This window comes from Eucyclogobius newberryi, unplaced genomic scaffold (assembly GCF_026437365.1).
Source record: "Eucyclogobius newberryi isolate DKJ021-1_F unplaced genomic scaffold, fEucNew1.0.hap1 SCAF_14, whole genome shotgun sequence".
Classification (NCBI taxonomy): Eukaryota; Metazoa; Chordata; class Actinopteri; order Gobiiformes; family Gobiidae; genus Eucyclogobius; species Eucyclogobius newberryi.
Genome location: NW_027315768.1, coordinates 29,869,146 through 29,885,562, shown reverse-complemented (window position 1 = coordinate 29,885,562; position 16,417 = coordinate 29,869,146). Strand labels below are relative to the sequence as shown.

General features: G+C 40.1%; 1 protein-coding gene across 1 annotated transcript in view; it reads left to right on the top strand.

The window, feature by feature from the left end:
- glsb (glutaminase b) overlaps positions 1 to 16,417 on the top strand; it is a 62,895-nt gene that overhangs the window by 9,475 nt on the left and 37,003 nt on the right. Inside the window, exons 2-6 of the mRNA XM_072445194.1 lie at positions 2,782 to 2,878; positions 3,990 to 4,111; positions 4,640 to 4,769; positions 13,799 to 13,878; positions 15,738 to 15,901. Coding sequence (XP_072301295.1) covers positions 2,782 to 2,878; positions 3,990 to 4,111; positions 4,640 to 4,769; positions 13,799 to 13,878; positions 15,738 to 15,901 — 593 coding nt within the window. The remainder of the gene's footprint in view (positions 1 to 2,781; positions 2,879 to 3,989; positions 4,112 to 4,639; positions 4,770 to 13,798; positions 13,879 to 15,737; positions 15,902 to 16,417) is intronic.

The following is a 16,417-nucleotide window of genomic DNA, read 5'->3' as shown; positions in this document are numbered from 1 at the left end:
ACAAAAGTACAGAAATATCACTTAATGCCCTCGTTATAGACATTAGACTAGACGTTTTTGTCTCTTTTTGAGCTCATTTTCAATAGTTTTAATTATAAAGGAAAGGATAGACTACATATGCTAATTCAGCAGATCTCCAAAACGACAACTGTGATATTACACATGTTTTAATATATCTCCCACCTCTAAATGTGTTGTAATAAAATCAGAATTGTGATCTGGCTCCAAGAAAAGAGTGACATACAGTACATTTTTTGGCATCTCTATCCAGCCCTTTTTAATGCCACTTAAGCTTCCCTTTGGGCTGGTCCAGTTTCTGCAGCTTTCTCCTTTTGGAAACTCCATTTGTAACGCTAGAGGAAGTGTCTGGGGTGAGGGAATTACACACACAACATTTGGGAATAAGTCCAAACTGTTGACACATTTAGTTATAATTAGAGGTGGTAGAGTAGCTAAAATATGCACTTTAAGTAAGAGTACTGTTACTTTAAATGACTCAAGTAGGAGGTTAAAGTAGTGGCACAAATAATTACTCCAGACACTAATAGTTGAGTTCTGAGTAACAGTTTGGATGTAAAACATAATTATAATATGATTTATGATTTAATTGAATGTAATTGAACAGACAAAAGGTTAAATAATGCACGTATTCTGGTATTTCCAAAAGAATAAACATGAAAACAAATCATATCTGAAGGTAAGAAGTTAAAGTTCAAAGCATTTAATGCATTACCCTCCTATGAATACGTAGTAGTTTTAATCTTATTCACTTTCTAACCGCTGCGTGTGTTAAATAACGTGTTTGAGCCACTCCGCTGTGTCATAACTCTCATGTGAACTGGCCTCTGTGTTGGTTTAATTAATCCAAATGTCTACAGAGGGCGGGACAGGCGAACGGACCGGAGAATCCCAGGAATTTAGGCGTCCAATGTCCTGCCAAACTCTAGCTTTAAGTATCTGTCCGAGTAGCATCATCGTCACAAGCTCCTCCTCCTCCAACGAGGAAATAAACGCCATTTTAAAAGACAGAAGTGCATGTCAAATGTGAACTATGTCACTTTTCTTTCACCTGGAATGTTCCGCAGTTTGGTAATAAACAAATATATCTTACATTTATTCAATTAAACGTATTATAATAGGTCGAAGTAGTTTGTCCTCATTATTAAAGGTCTATTTTGATCTGGTCCCGGTTCATCCTGGTTTAGTCCTGGTTTAGTCCTGGTTTTCTCCTCGCACAGTGCTGCTGGTGGATTCGATCTTTCATGCAATTATTCCTGGTTCCTGTATAACGTTACCACGATTACACTCAATCAAAGCCATTGTACAGGAGCCAGGTATTCCTTGCAGTTGTGAAATCTGATCCATTTAATCTCTAAATTGTACACTCGACACGCGCAGCTTCTGCTTTGTTCCCAGACTAAATATTTCCTCTCCGTGTCACTAAATCCCTCTCTAATGTGATAAGGCCTGACCAATGGCTGCTGATAATCTTTATTTACCCTGGTGCGGCAAGTGGCAAAAGCTTCACCGCGCCGGGAGCACAGTTTGGCGCAGTAATCTAGGTTTTTTTATAACCTTGATCATTTGTTCTCAAACTGTGGTACGCGTATTCCGCAGAAATGTAAATATTTGCTGACTGAAGAGTCGTTTTAATCCACATTTTGTCTTCTTTAGAACCATTGTGTAGAGCTATTTTAAACCTGGTTTATCCCTAGTTTAGATCTGATTTAATCCTATTTTAGACCTGGTATAGCACTAGTTTAGATCTGATTTAATCCTATTTTTAGACCTGGTTTAGCCCTAGTTTAGATCTGATTTAATCCTATTTTAGACCTGGTTTAGCCCTAGTTTGGATCTGATTTAATCCTATTTTAGACCTGGTTTAGCCCTAGGTCAGATCTGATTTAATCCTATTTTAGACCTGGTTTAGATCTTCTTGGAATGCCAGATATTTCCTTTTAGTCGTGTGAAAAAAGTTTGGAAGGTGGAATAGTAATATAATCTATTTTACAAACAAGAAAATAACCTGTCTAATTAGTAGATCCTTCAGTGTTTGGAAACAAAACGCTGCATCCCATTAGCCTGATAGCATCCCAGGAGTTAGCGCTAATGCGTTTTCGACGGGAGAGTTAGCGTTAGCCTCCAAACATTGCAAACTATGAAAAACCAGAGCGGGTGAATTTGGTGAATGACAAACACTCAACCACACGTAACAGAAAACATTACCACGTGTAAAAGCGCTTTGTGTAGATCGTCACCGTTAGCAGTGTGATGTATGCTAATTTCGGAGCTAACGACCTCGTAATGAACATTTCTAACATGATTCTGGACAATGATGCACAGAAAACATAGCGGACAACAACTGTTTGACAATGAACTGTATGTTTTGAATCACAAATCCTACAGTAATAAGTGAAGTTTAGAAACTACAGGTTGACGTTCGATAGTGACAGTTGTTACTCAGATGTGATGAACGTATAAACAACAACTTCCTGTCTGCGCTGTCTTCAAACGACGCAGTCACAGTTTTTCATTTGCTGCACTGTTAAAATAAATATGATAGAGTGTTTACATAAGTACCAGGTCTGTTTTAAACACGACACTCCCGGAAGAGTCTGTGAAATGTCAAGTTTGCACGCTACAAACATGCAATGAAACGCACGCCACTCTCTTTGTATTAGTTTCACGGTTCAAATTTCAGCCGTCTCTCGAATGTCGAACTTTTTGAGCAGAATTTAATAAAAAAATTAATGAATAATTGATTTTGTTTTTGTTTGACAGGAGAAGAAATCCAGGCATTCTCCCCAGTCTGGAGGACCTGCTCTTCTACACGGTCGCTGAAGGTCAAGAGACGATCCCGGCACACAAATTCCTCACGGTAAGATTTGTTTGCCCGGTCAATTTTCTGGCCCAATTTAAAGCTGCGTTTATACATGACATCAACATTGGGGCAAAACCTGTCCTTGACCTTGACCAGGACTAGAACAGAACCAAACCAGGTCTACATCAGGACTAAAGTGTGAGCGCGGTCTTCAATTCAATCTGCTCTTACTGAACCCGGAAAAATTGGCTTCTTTCTTCTGACCGGCCACTTGAATGCCGGTGCATCAGCCTTGTCTATTAGCAGTGTTCAAAACAAAGGGTCAGTACGTTCATCGCTATGGAAACTGTCCCAGCGTTGTTATCGGTCTTCTCCCTAAAACATCTTGAATGTGTGAATTTGACCCTTTTGTGTGGACGCTCGTTTCTTCCTCACTTAGAGCGTTCTATCATTTTTTTCTTTTCTTTTTTATATTTGCATAACATATCACCGGTAGTTAATTCCTTTCCTACTATATTTGTCAAAAAAATAAATACTAATGGATCAAAATTAGATATTCATTTTAAAAAAGATTTTAAACATGTATTTATTTGATATGGACATTGTAATTACATTGTGTTAAACCAGTTGAGTTGTTTTAAGTGTAAATACAGTGTTTTAAAGGGATTTAGTTCAGACAAAAAATTCAAAATTAATAAAAGAAAAATGAATTATAATAATACTAATAATAAATAAGTGAAATGTGAAAATAGAAAAATCACATGACAATTGGACCTTTTCTGAACAGTTAAAATTGTCCTGTGTATGTGTAAAAACTACTGTATTTTCCGGAATATAAGTCGCACCGGCCAAAAAATGCATAATAGAGAAGAAAAAAACATACGTAAGTCGCACTGGAGTATGAAATGCGGTTGCAAATAACAAATAATATCACATATAAGTCGCTCCGGAGTATAAGTATAAGCATATATTGCAGCCCGGCCAAATCTATGAAAAAAGGTGCGACTTATAATCCGGAAAATACGGTATATTCTAATGTCTTGAAAAGCTGTTTTATATTCTTGGCATGGAGCCTTTTCCTCACTCTCGAAATAGAGTTGACATTTTCTATGTTATTTGTCTTAAAACCGTATAAAAGTCAGTTTATTTGTGGTTTATCCTTCCTTAGGCCCTCAAAACCACAGGCCTGCTCACAGGCGACCCCCGGCTGAAGGAATGCATGGAGACGCTCAAAGAAACACTGAAGGAAACGGCAGACGGGGTCACACTGGACAGACACCTGTTCAAAAAGTGAGTCCAGGCGTGACTAAACCAAATGTTACATAGTGCACCTTTAAATCATCCGTTTCATCACATTATACGCTTTTATCGTGGCATAGAGGGCAGAAAAGATAGTGTCGAGCACAGCTAAAGATATGAAATGCTGGTTTTACTTTTAGCATCTGTATTATTATTATTGAGCTTTTTATGTGGCATTGATAAAAGCTGATGTTTTATAATCGTAAAAACATGATTGTCAGTAAACTCAACATCATATCACAGTGGTTTTGTGGTCCCTAGTTTAAACAATTATGGATTTTTGCAGTACTTCCTCTTAGCATTGACCTTAACTTTCATTCACATCATATCTAGACTCTAGAACATGAAAGCAGCCTACATGATTGGTAATTATAATAACTCAAAGGGAACAAAAATAATGTCAAAAGAAACCAAGACAATTACAATTACAAAAACAAGCGATGGAATCAGGTGCAAATATGCCATGAATACTGATACTAAAAAGTGAAATGACAACCTTTCCCTTTGGTCCTCCTCCAGGTGTGTCCAGAGCAACATCGTGCTTCTGACTCAGGCTTTCCGCAAGAAGTTCGTCATCCCGGATTTCCAGTCGTTCACAGCGCACATCGACGAGCTGTACGAGAGCGCGGGCAAACTCAACGACGGACAGGCGAGTGCAGCTCTCTGTCATCGGGGGATCGGCCATGTGTCGGTTTCCGTTATCGGTATTGGCAATATCGGAGGGTTTTCCCCGGATCGCGGTATCGGTCCGATATCGACCATCTTGACGGTATTTGGCTGCTCCGCTCTGTGTCGTTCCCGGTTTGTCCTCGGAGCAGCAGCAAGACTAATTTGACTTTATTACATGGAAAAACAAATTGGGTACAGCCTCTTTTAACATTTGTGGGCCTTGCTTTGTTTTTTAAAATCTTAATATCGAGATTGGCAAATTTTGGTTATTGGCCACAGCAGCAAGACAAATATTGGATATCGGTATCGGCTCAAAAAATAATTAAAGAGACGAGTGACTTAAAGGTGCACTCGGTTGGTGGTTTTGTTGAAGGTGATCTTTGTCTAGAATGTTCCACAGTATGGTTTTAAATCTTGCATTTATTAAAATAAAGGCGTTTTTTATTACTAGAAATAGTTGGTTTGATGGTTTATGACATTTGGATCATGATTCCTGGCAAAGCTATAACATCTTCATAGAGAAAAGAAGGTTTCGGACCCTTCACCAGAAAACATACAGATACAGCTTTTTAGATTTTCTGTCAGTTGTAAAATCCATGTTTTTGTCACAATATTCCTCATACAGATCGATACAAAAATGTACTTTATATTGTAAAAGCAGCTATTTGTCTAGTTATATTTTCAATCGTTTATGGGGCTTTTGATTGGACGAGAACCTCAACGAAACAACTGCCGGGGACAAACAGTTATTTATCTTTATTTATTATAATCAGAGACACTGTTGGATGAAAACCATAACGACTGTGAGTAGTTTCTCTGTCAGGGTTCAACATCAGAGTGACTACGGTGAGAGCCCAGTTTAGTCCTGATGTCGGGTCAGTTCGGCCCAGTTCTAGTCCCAGTGCGGTCCTGGTCTCGTAGTCCAGGTTCAGTCTAGGTTCTAGTCCCAGTGCGGTCCTGGTCTCGTAGTCCAGGTTCAGTCTAGGTTCTAGTCCCAGTGTGGTCCTGGTCTCGTAGTCCAGGTTCAGTCTAGGTTCTAGTCCCAGTGCGGTCCTGGTCTCGTAGTCCAGGTTCAGTCTAGGTTCTAGTCCCAGTGCGGTCCTGGTCTCGTAGTCCAGGTTCAGTCTAGGTTCTAGTCCCAGTGTGGTCCTGGTCTCGTAGTCCAGGTTCAGTCTAGGTTCTAGTCCCAGTGCGGTCCTGGTCTCGTAGTCCAGGTTCAGTCTAGGTTCTAGTCCCAGTGCGGTCCTGGTCTCGTAGTCTAAGTTCTAGTCCCAGTGCGGTCCTGGTCTCGTAGTCCAGGTTCAGTCTAGGTTCTAGTCCCAGTGCGGTCCTGGTCTCGTAGTCCAGGTTCAGTCTAGGTTCTAGTCCCAGTGTGGTCCTGGTCTCGTAGTCCAGGTTCAGTCTAGGTTCTAGTCCCAGTGCGGTCCTGGTCTCGTAGTCCAGGTTCAGTCTAGGTTCTAGTCCCAGTGCGGTCCTGGTCTCGTAGTCCAGGTTCAGTCTAGGTTCTAGTCCCAGTGCGGTCCTGGTCTCGTAGTCTAGGTTCTAGTCCCAGTGCGGTCCTGGTCTCGTAGTCCAGGTTCAGTCTAGGTTCTAGTCCCAGTGCGGTCCTGGTCTCGTAGTCCAGGTTCAGTCTAGGTTCTAGTCCCAGTGCGGTCCTGGTCTCGTAGTCCAGGTTCAGTCTAGGTTCTAGTCCCAGTGCGGTCCTGGTCTCGTAGTCCAGGTTCAGTCTAGGTTCTAGTCCCAGTGCGGTCCTGGTCTCGTAGTCCAGGTTCAGTCTAGGTTCTAGTCCCAGTGCGGTCCTGGTCTCGTAGTCCAGGTTCAGTCTAGGTTCTAGTCCCAGTGTGGTCCTGGTCTCGTAGTCCAGGTTCAGTCTAGGTTCTAGTCCCAGTGCGGTCCTGGTCTCGTAGTCCAGGTTCAGTCTAGGTTCTAGTCCCAGTGCGGTCCTGGTCTCGTAGTCCAGGTTCAGTCTAGGTTCTAGTCCCAGTGTGGTCCTGGTCTCGTAGTCCAGGTTCAGTCTAGGTTCTAGTCCCAGTGCGGTCCTGGTCTCGTAGTCCAGGTTCAGTCTAGGTTCTAGTCCCAGTGCGGTCCTGGTCTCGTAGTCTAAGTTCTAGTCCCAGTGCGGTCCTGGTCTCGTAGTCCAGGTTCAGTCTAGGTTCTAGTCCCAGTGCGGTCCTGGTCTCGTAGTCCAGGTTCAGTCTAGGTTCTAGTCCCAGTGTGGTCCTGGTCTCGTAGTCCAGGTTCAGTCTAGGTTCTAGTCCCAGTGCGGTCCTGGTCTCGTAGTCCAGGTTCAGTCTAGGTTCTAGTCCCAGTGCGGTCCTGGTCTCGTAGTCCAGGTTCAGTCTAGGTTCTAGTCCCAGTGCGGTCCTGGTCTCGTAGTCTAGGTTCTAGTCCCAGTGCGGTCCTGGTCTCGTAGTCCAGGTTCAGTCTAGGTTCTAGTCCCAGTGCGGTCCTGGTCTCGTAGTCCAGGTTCAGTCTAGGTTCTAGTCCCAGTGCGGTCCTGGTCTCGTAGTCCAGGTTCAGTCTAGGTTCTAGTCCCAGTGCGGTCCTGGTCTCGTAGTCCAGGTTCAGTCTAGGTTCTAGTCCCAGTGCGGTCCTGGTCTCGTAGTCCAGGTTCAGTCTAGGTTCTAGTCCCAGTGCGGTCCTGGTCTCGTAGTCCAGGTTCAGTCTAGGTTCTAGTCCCAGTGCGGTCCTGGTCTCGTAGTCCAGGTTCAGTCTAGGTTCTAGTCCCAGTGCGGTCCTGGTCTCGTAGTCCAGGTTCAGTCTAGGTTCTAGTCCCAGTGCGGTCCTGGTCTCGTAGTCCAGGTTCAGTCTAGGTTCTAGTCCCAGTGCGGTCCTGGTCTCGTAGTCCAGGTTCAGTCTAGGTTCTAGTCCCAGTTTGGATGCGTTGTGTGTGCCAGTTTTTCACTCATGGTTCAAAATGAAGGTGGAGGTCTTAAATAATGTGTTTCTTACTTGACACAGTCCTGTTTGTTCCATATTGAGCTGCAAGTCGGTTAATATCAGGCCTGATCGATGTGTGCTTGTGTTTTTGGTCATATTACTGTATTTTCCGGAGTATAAATCGCACCGGAGTATAAATCGCACTAGCCAAAAAATGCACAATAGAGAAGAGAAAAACATATATAAGTCGCTCTGGAGTATAAGTCGCACCCCGGTCAAATCTATGAAAAAAGACTTATAGTGGAAAAATACAGTGTTTTTCTTTTTGCTGTGGAAGTTTCTCACATGATGAACTTTGAGGTCTTTTGTAACTTTCACACACAAGAGGGGAATTCTCTGTGCAGCGGTCATAAGATGTCGAGTCATTTTGTTTAAACGGTGAACTTGGCCTCCATAAAATGAAACTAGAAAAACACCATATTCATTTCTGTTTTTAACACCTTTTGTTATTCAACTAATGCGACATAAAAGGAAGAAAAACAAAGCACCGAGAAGCAAAATACAGCTTAAAAATAAGAGCTGCTCGGATGGAAGTAGGTTAACTGCGAAGTGAAGCGTTTTAATTTTTTTAGCATAACGAAGGGACTGTTTAAAGAGCCTTGTAGTTGCTTGGTAACTGGCACAGCGCATATGTTGGTGTCTGTTGGAGACTTTTTCCTCTTTGAACGTTCACAAGAACAAACAAATGTGTGTGAGAAACTGGCTCCATTTCCTGATGACTAAGTGTTCACGAAATACCACAAAGCTCAGAACAATGTGCGTTATGCTGAATGTATCATAAAGCTGGTCACATGTGGCAGGTTACCGTGGTTATGTGAAAAGAGGAAGTTTAAGATTCACCGTGATTTTATTGAATATCATTAGTTACTGTTTGTGGAACTTGTTACATTTCCAGTAAATTTAGCGTATTTTCACATTTTTGAAAGGGGAATTTTTCATTTTGTATTTTTAAATGGAGAAAAACACGATGAAATTTTACACTGCCAAATTATGTGACCGAAATTTTGGATAAAAACAGTTCAAACGTTACAGGTTAGAAATGTAAAAATTGGAGAAATGGACAGGGGCAGTTATTTATTCGTTAATTTTATATTTTTTATTTTACTGCGATGTCGAAAAATTAATATCGCAATTGTTGTTTTTGAGTTATGCAAAGTCAGAATGTCAGGTTGATTCTCTAAATAAAAATAAATAAATGAAAAGGCTACAAAAAGAACTGATACAAAAAAATCATTGGAATATTAATTTATAAAAGCGATTATTATTAGGCCCGAGCGCCACAAGCTGGCGAGAGGCCTATTAATCTCGTAAGGCCGTGCGAAGCACGGCTGCGAAAGTGCGCACGTAGTGCGCACGAAATCGAGCGCGAAGCGCTCGCCCACTTCCAAACACTCACTAACGCACTCCTCCACTCATGCACGCCCCGTGCATACTAATTAGTTGTAGGAAAATGGAACATTACCGTTGTAAACGGGCGAAGCCCGTGCAAAAGTTCGCACTAAACGAGCACTTTACATTGGGATGACGACCGCGAAGCGGTCGTCATCCCCATATAAAGCACTCATTTGCGCTAAGTAGCTCACGAATACGTTCCCCATCTCTTGCATGTTCCGTGCATATAAGCATGTAATGCAAAAATTGAACATTATTACTGTATAGAGGGCCAAAAACACAAAGTGGGCGGAGCCCACTCAAAATTATCGAAAGTACCCGTCAGTGACCAGGGACCCACACCATGAGGTAGGAAAGCGCGAGCGCTTTCCGAAAATGTATAGTTTATGATATTTGAAAAATGGGAAACATTGTTTTCGCATCGGAATATTATTCTTTCTTTCTTTCTTTCTTTCTTCTTCTTCTTCTTCTTCTTCTCGGGACCAACCCCCCTATTTTTCACCCAGTGAACATTGACGAAAAGTCACAAAAATTTGCACACCTCTAAAAATCGTGCCTCTCTACATTCTGGCTATTTCCCTTTTCTAAAATAAAAAAAATTGGCGCGTCAGCGCCACCAAATGTACCAAAAATGCATTGAGAGATGGGAAATGACCCAAAAAAAATCTGATCGTAGAATCATGAAATTTGGCGCAGAGGTAGATGGTGACAAGAGAAGTAAAAAATATTATTACGGCAACGCCGTCCCCCGAACCAAATGTCGGCCATATTGCTTCAAAAATGGCTAAACATGACTTCGGAGTCTTTCCAAACGTCGTACTTTTACGAACTCCTCCCAGGGCGTTGGCCCTAAAAAGCTGAAATTTGGTGAAAATGCTACTGAGGAGTGGGACATCAAAAGTTATCCAAATTACATTGATACCTCTCACGGTCTCTGTGCGGCGAAGCCGCAAACTGTAACTAAAATTTCAGAAATCTCCCATATTTAAAATTTCTGCCGTTTGCGCAGATAAAGTCCGAATTGCGTCAAATTAGAATCAGTTGTTAAACTCTTTGCCCTAAACCTACTTGAAGTGAAATAAATTCATTTGGCGCCACAGCGCCCCCTACAGATTTTATATGGAGGTTAAATGTTTAGTTTTGCGAAATTATATGAAATTTGACACACAACTCAATTTTAGCATCCCCATCAAAAAAGTCAATGAGACCCATGTCATAATTGTTATGGCGTTGCCGTAACGATGACCGAAACCTCCCATGTTATTCCAATGGGGCCAGAACATGTTTACACTTTAGACTTTCACAAACTCCTCCCAGGGCGTCAGCCCTATTAACCTGAAATTTGGTGAGACTCATCTTCAGGACCATCAAAAGTTATCCACATTTTCATTCAAAGAGTCACGGTGTCTGTGCGGCAAAGCCGCACATTTTGCCAAGAATTCAAAATAAAATTGCTTTTTGATGGTAAAACAAAGGGGAGAACATGTGACAGCGTCACAGATTCAGCAGTAGGCGTGATAAAAGGACAATTGCGTAGTTGCGGCGTGGCGGCGGTGTGGCGGCGGCGTGGCGAGGGCCGATCATTGCCGCTTGCGGCTATATTTATTATTATTATTATTTTGCGCAGCCTTACTAAGAAAATAGAATGAAAACTAAGTGTGCAAGCTATAAATTATGTATTTATTAACCTTTATTTAACCAGATAAGAACCCATTATTATTATTATTGTTATGAATTATGTTTAAAGTGCTTATGGCAGGTTTTCATATTTTTATAATTATTACTTTGTTCTGAGGGTTAGAACCTGTGGTAAATATTTATCATCAGTCAAGTTGCAGTTCGTCAAGAGAAATTGAAAACATTTTTAAAATTACGGCAAGTAGAGCTGAGCCCTCTGTGATGTCATCAGTAAGCGTCATTTTACACAAGACAACGTAACACACAACTGTCACATTTTACTGACAGTTATTGAACAAAATAAAGGTGTTATCAGGTATTATTATTTGTCAAATCATAACTAGTGTTTAACTAAATGGATTTTGGCCTTTGTTTACAGTGTGGTTGCCAGGTAACAGTTGTGGAATTACCTATCTGCTGCTCATGTCCAACCAGGAAGTAACATTATAAACATCACAAAAATTGTCAAACTGGGGGGAAAATTTGCGAATTGTTTAGTAAAATCTTAAATATAACTACGTTTTAGTGGAATGTGTGTTCTAATTTGCATTTTAATAAATTAAAAAATAGCAATTACAAAATATCTGTTTCATAAAATAGGCAAATTAATAGTTTATGGTTTGTTTTATTTATTTATGTGCGATTTACATTATTTAATTTTGGGTTCTTTGGTCTACAAATTACACATTTTTTCTTTCCCCACTGCAAACCAAATATTGAGTGGCCGCTTAGAGAAACAACAGTTGCTTTAAAAAGATTGATCTGTTGCGAGCGCAGCAGTGGAAACACATGCATTATGCACAGATGCTGTCTTATAATAACTTGGGGCACCTTTGGGCGCAGCGTCCACCTGACCTGGCATGGAGAAAGGAAGCGTCCAGGGACAGTAATGCGATTGTTGTGACTGGGCAGAGCTTTAGCGGTCGAAATTTGAGCCCATTTAAGCCTCAGGGCTGTTTTCTAGGTCCAGAGAAATGGAATAAGTAGTGGAAATAGTAAAAAGAATTGACTAAAATATACAATAGTGATGGAACAAAACAGAATAATATCGATTGTCTCAACAAAAAGGACAGACAGTGATAATATTGATAATTACAGTGCAATTTGGAATATTAAAAAGCACCTCAAAAAGTGTATAAAGTAATATTTCTGCATTTTAATGCTTCATTTTATGTTAACGTTTTGTGCGATACTTTAACCCCAACAAGACATTTACAGACACATTTTAGCACATTACTGATCCCGATTTCTCATGTTTTTAAACTGTCAGCAATTTAAGTAATGATCGTGGTTTTACTGTAAATCACAATTATTTTGGTTGTGAAAATTGGGATACAAAATATTCCATGCCTTATATATATTTTAGTCATTTTAATGTTTATGGCCCAGTGTCCAGTCTGTTTACTCTGTAGTTTAACCCTCGACAAACTGTTATTTATTTATTTATTTATTTATACATTTATTCATGCTTCTGGATCTGTTTTAAATGCACCGTGTGAACTGAATCCTAAATGAATTGCAAATCTATTCACAATAGTTTGAAAGAAAATCACAGTTTAGATGTTCAAAGTGTTCAGAATTATAGTATAATTCCAGTTGTGGACATTGTTTGGAGATATATATATATCTAGATATATGTTTGGAGATATATATATATATATATATATATATATATATATATATATATAACAGACGGATATCGATAACTGCAGATGCAACATGTTATTGTGGCTGTCAGAGTGTTGAAACATGAAGCAAAGCAAATGTCAGCGGTGTAAACTGATACTGTGAGGAGTAATGTGACTTTTTCACGCGCTCTCTGGCAATTCAAACACACTAAGGTAAAAAGCATCCGCAATGACATTAGAATTTATCTGCGTTTCCAACACATTTTTATTCAGGGCGATTTGCCTACACGACGTTTGCATCAGAGGAACTTCCAGAAACATGATTGACCTGGTAAACTAAAGAAATGTGTCTCCTTGGCGTGAAATAACGCACAGCGCCTCAAGGAGAAACATTCATGGGAACATCCTAGAAATGAACTGGAAATATCAAAGTGTGCGTAAAAACATGACATTTCCCCATGTGTGGACAATATTATCTTATAATCTTAATCTTATCTTAAAACTGCATTTGCTTAATCGATAATCGTGATAATTCAGGTCATAATATAACAGAAAGAACCAAAAAATAATGATCGTGACAATTTAAGAAGTAAAATTAAGTCGGTTTAGCTCAATCTATCGTCCACAAATTGTCCTAAATATAATTACTTTTTTATCTGGCTGTTTTTGACATATTTAACTTTATTTTGTCTTTCAGAACTTTTGTAAAGCCGGTCACAAACTTGAGGTATAGTAACATGGTAGAAATGTGAACATTTGATTTAGTTTAGTATTGTCATTTGCACTGTGAAATTGGGAATGTCCTGATATAATTCTGCAGACACAGCTGAAGTATTTTGTCTTGCGGCAATAATATTACCTCCGCTTTTTGTTTTATGTCCACCTTAAAGCCACAGACCACTCTTTTGAAGACAGTGAGGTCAAGTGTTTCTAAGCAGGAGAAGACATGGATTGAAAGAGGGTTAGGGTTAGGGTTATGGAGGCCTTTTTTGTTGGAAAAAGAGAATCCTTCTTTAAACAGGAATGGAGGTTTAAGGTTCAATGTCCGGGCAGTGTACAGCAGCAGCAGTGGAGAGGCTCTACTGTACGGTGTGGTCAGCATCACAGAGAGGGAGAGGAAGAAGCTGGACATGGTCATCAAGAAGTCCAGCTCCGTCCTGGGCTTACTCAGAGTAAAATCAGTATCTTAAGTTCTCACACTAGATCTGCAGATTGAGAATGACTCTTGGATGACGGTCGAAAACGTCTCTCTAAAACAGTATCCATGACTAAAACGGAAGCTCTTTCTACAGCGTTTATGTTAAAAGCCACTTGGCGTCGGCCTCTTCTCTTGTCTTTTGTCTCACATGTTCTGTCTCTCTGTCTCTCTCAGGTGGCAGACTACATTCCTCAGCTGGCCAAGTTCAGTCCGGACCTGTGGGGCGTGTCCCTGTGCACCGTGGACGGACAGAGGTGAGCGAGCGGGAGAAGGGAGGGGCAGGTAAAGAGAGAGTGTAGGGGCCACTCAGGGGTCACTGCAGATGGATGTGTGTCAGATATGTGGAGTATGTACTGTACGTCAGAGCTGCTGCAACACTTTTACACTTATACTTCACCACGTCCAGGTTGTGTTTGTTTGTGGGTCAGTGTGGAAAGGCTGGATTTAGTTCTCTGACCCCGGGAAAAAAGGCTAAACTGCGGCAAAGCGCTACAAGTTATTTTGTAGGTCGCTAAAATTGTGAGTGTAAAAACAAAATACTGAGATTTTTTATGTTTTTAGTTCTGGATGTGTTTATTATTCACTTTTGAGCTTTGCATTGTGTAGAAAAGTACAAAGTAAACATAATGTGACCTGTATATCGCTATTGTTGTTTTGAAATATTGAGTAAATCCAACATGACATACATACATCCAACATAATTATATATATATACTATTAAAATTACCTGAAATGTTTCTTAAACCATTCTATAGCTCGTCGTTACAGTTCTAATATTTGCTTAGTTTACAGTCTGCTTTATCCACGGTTTTGTCTTCCTATAGCTCTGTTTTAGCCCAAATGTAGCTAAATTAGCAGTAGTAAAGTCCTGTTTGAGGCTGGTTTTAGATCTGGGGTACTCGGAAAGACAAATCCTTTCTTAGGTGTTACTTTGCGTGGTCTTGTGTAATCTCCAACAAACAAAGTGATATCTCTGTCCTGAAGTGGTTCATTTTAAATCCTTTACATGTTGAATTACAAAGTGTACAATGTGTGCTAGTAGAATACAGCAATTATCACTTTAACAGACGTAAAGTGAGATTTAAACTGATGAAACTATCAAAGCAAGGCAAGTTTATTTATAGCACAATTGGTACACAAGTTTCACATTACAATTCGTATTACAGCTTCATGGAAGTAATAATAGGCTTTAAACACTTTCCAATGCCTCTGTTTGGCACAAGCTGTTCACTGAAGTATATCTTTATTGATTATTAGTCACTTTGTGCAGGAGGAAGTCATAAAGATAACTGTGGTATTTGTACACACTGTACTGTGCTTGTAGTGGAGTTAGTTTATGGACCTGATTCATTTAGGTTTTTGAGTTTTGAGCAATGTTTTCACTCGTATTTTTCCATCATGAAGCAACAGTGAGTGTTTTATTGTGGTTAAGATTTCACACCGCGAAAATGAAATAGTAATAAAACTACAAACAAGTGATAAAGATGTAGATAGTGATTTATCTCAGTTTTATCAGTTTCTATTCAAGTCAATGTTATAAACTCGAACATCAAAATGAAAGTGTGTTTTTTAGTTCTGTTAGGTCTTTATAACGTTTAGTATAAGTCGTATCCCAAGAACCCAGTAAATCAAGACTAAACCAGGTCTAAACCAGGTCTAAACCAGGTCTAAACCAGGTCTGAACCAGGACTAAATCAGGACTAAATCAGGTCTAAACCAGGACTGAACCAGGACTAAACCAGGTCTAAACCAGGTCTGAACCAGGACTAAACCAGGTCTAAACCAGGTCTGAACCAGGACTAAACCAGGTCTAAACCAGGTCTAAACCAGGTCTAAACCAGGACTAAACCAGGACTAAACCAGGTCTGAACCAGGACTAAACCAGGTCTAATCTAGGACTAAACCAGGTCGAAACCAGGACTAAACTAGGACTAAACCAGGTCAAAACCAGGACTAAACCAGGTCTAATCTAGGACTAAACCAGGTCGAAACCAGGTCGAAACCAGGACTAAACCAGGACTAAACTAGGACTAAACCAGGTCAAAACCAGGACCTGGTCTTTCTGGTCCTGTCTTCTGTCTGGGTAGATAAGCCTTATCTCTGCCTCTTTCAGACACACCGTGGGAGACACCAAAGTCCCGTTCTGTCTTCAGTCGTGTGTCAAACCGCTGAAATACGCCGTCGCCGTGCACGACCACGGCACCGAGTACGTGCACAGCTTCATCGGCAAAGAGCCCAGCGGCCTGCGATTCAACAAGCTCTTTCTCAACGAAGAAGGTGCGTTTCAACGTGGACTCAAGCATGAAAACTACAGCGATTTAAATGAATGTACAAACCACAATCTTATCATTCATCGCACAGAAAGTAGATCATGAAGGGTATTGTAGAAATGCTAATGAAATCCAAACCAATCCAACTTTATTTGTATAGCACATTTTACCAACACAGAGTACAAAACAAGGAAAATATGTAAAAATAATAATAAATACATACAGAATAAATAAACAAATACGTACAAACCAAACAAAAATGAATTAAAAAACAACATAAAATATATAAAATCACAAAATTGCAAAAAATGATAGTGGTAAGTGTAAAAAAAGGGGACAATATTGCAATTGTTGTTTTATTTGTAAAATTAGAATATTGACTATATAATCTCTAATAAAGGTATTAAAACTGACAGAAAAGTGCTATTTCTGCCCTTTTGATGATATATTTTACGGTCTATTGCATGTTTTATGCAATAGTTAAACCTCAACCAAGACATTTTAGCACATTCCTGATGCTTTG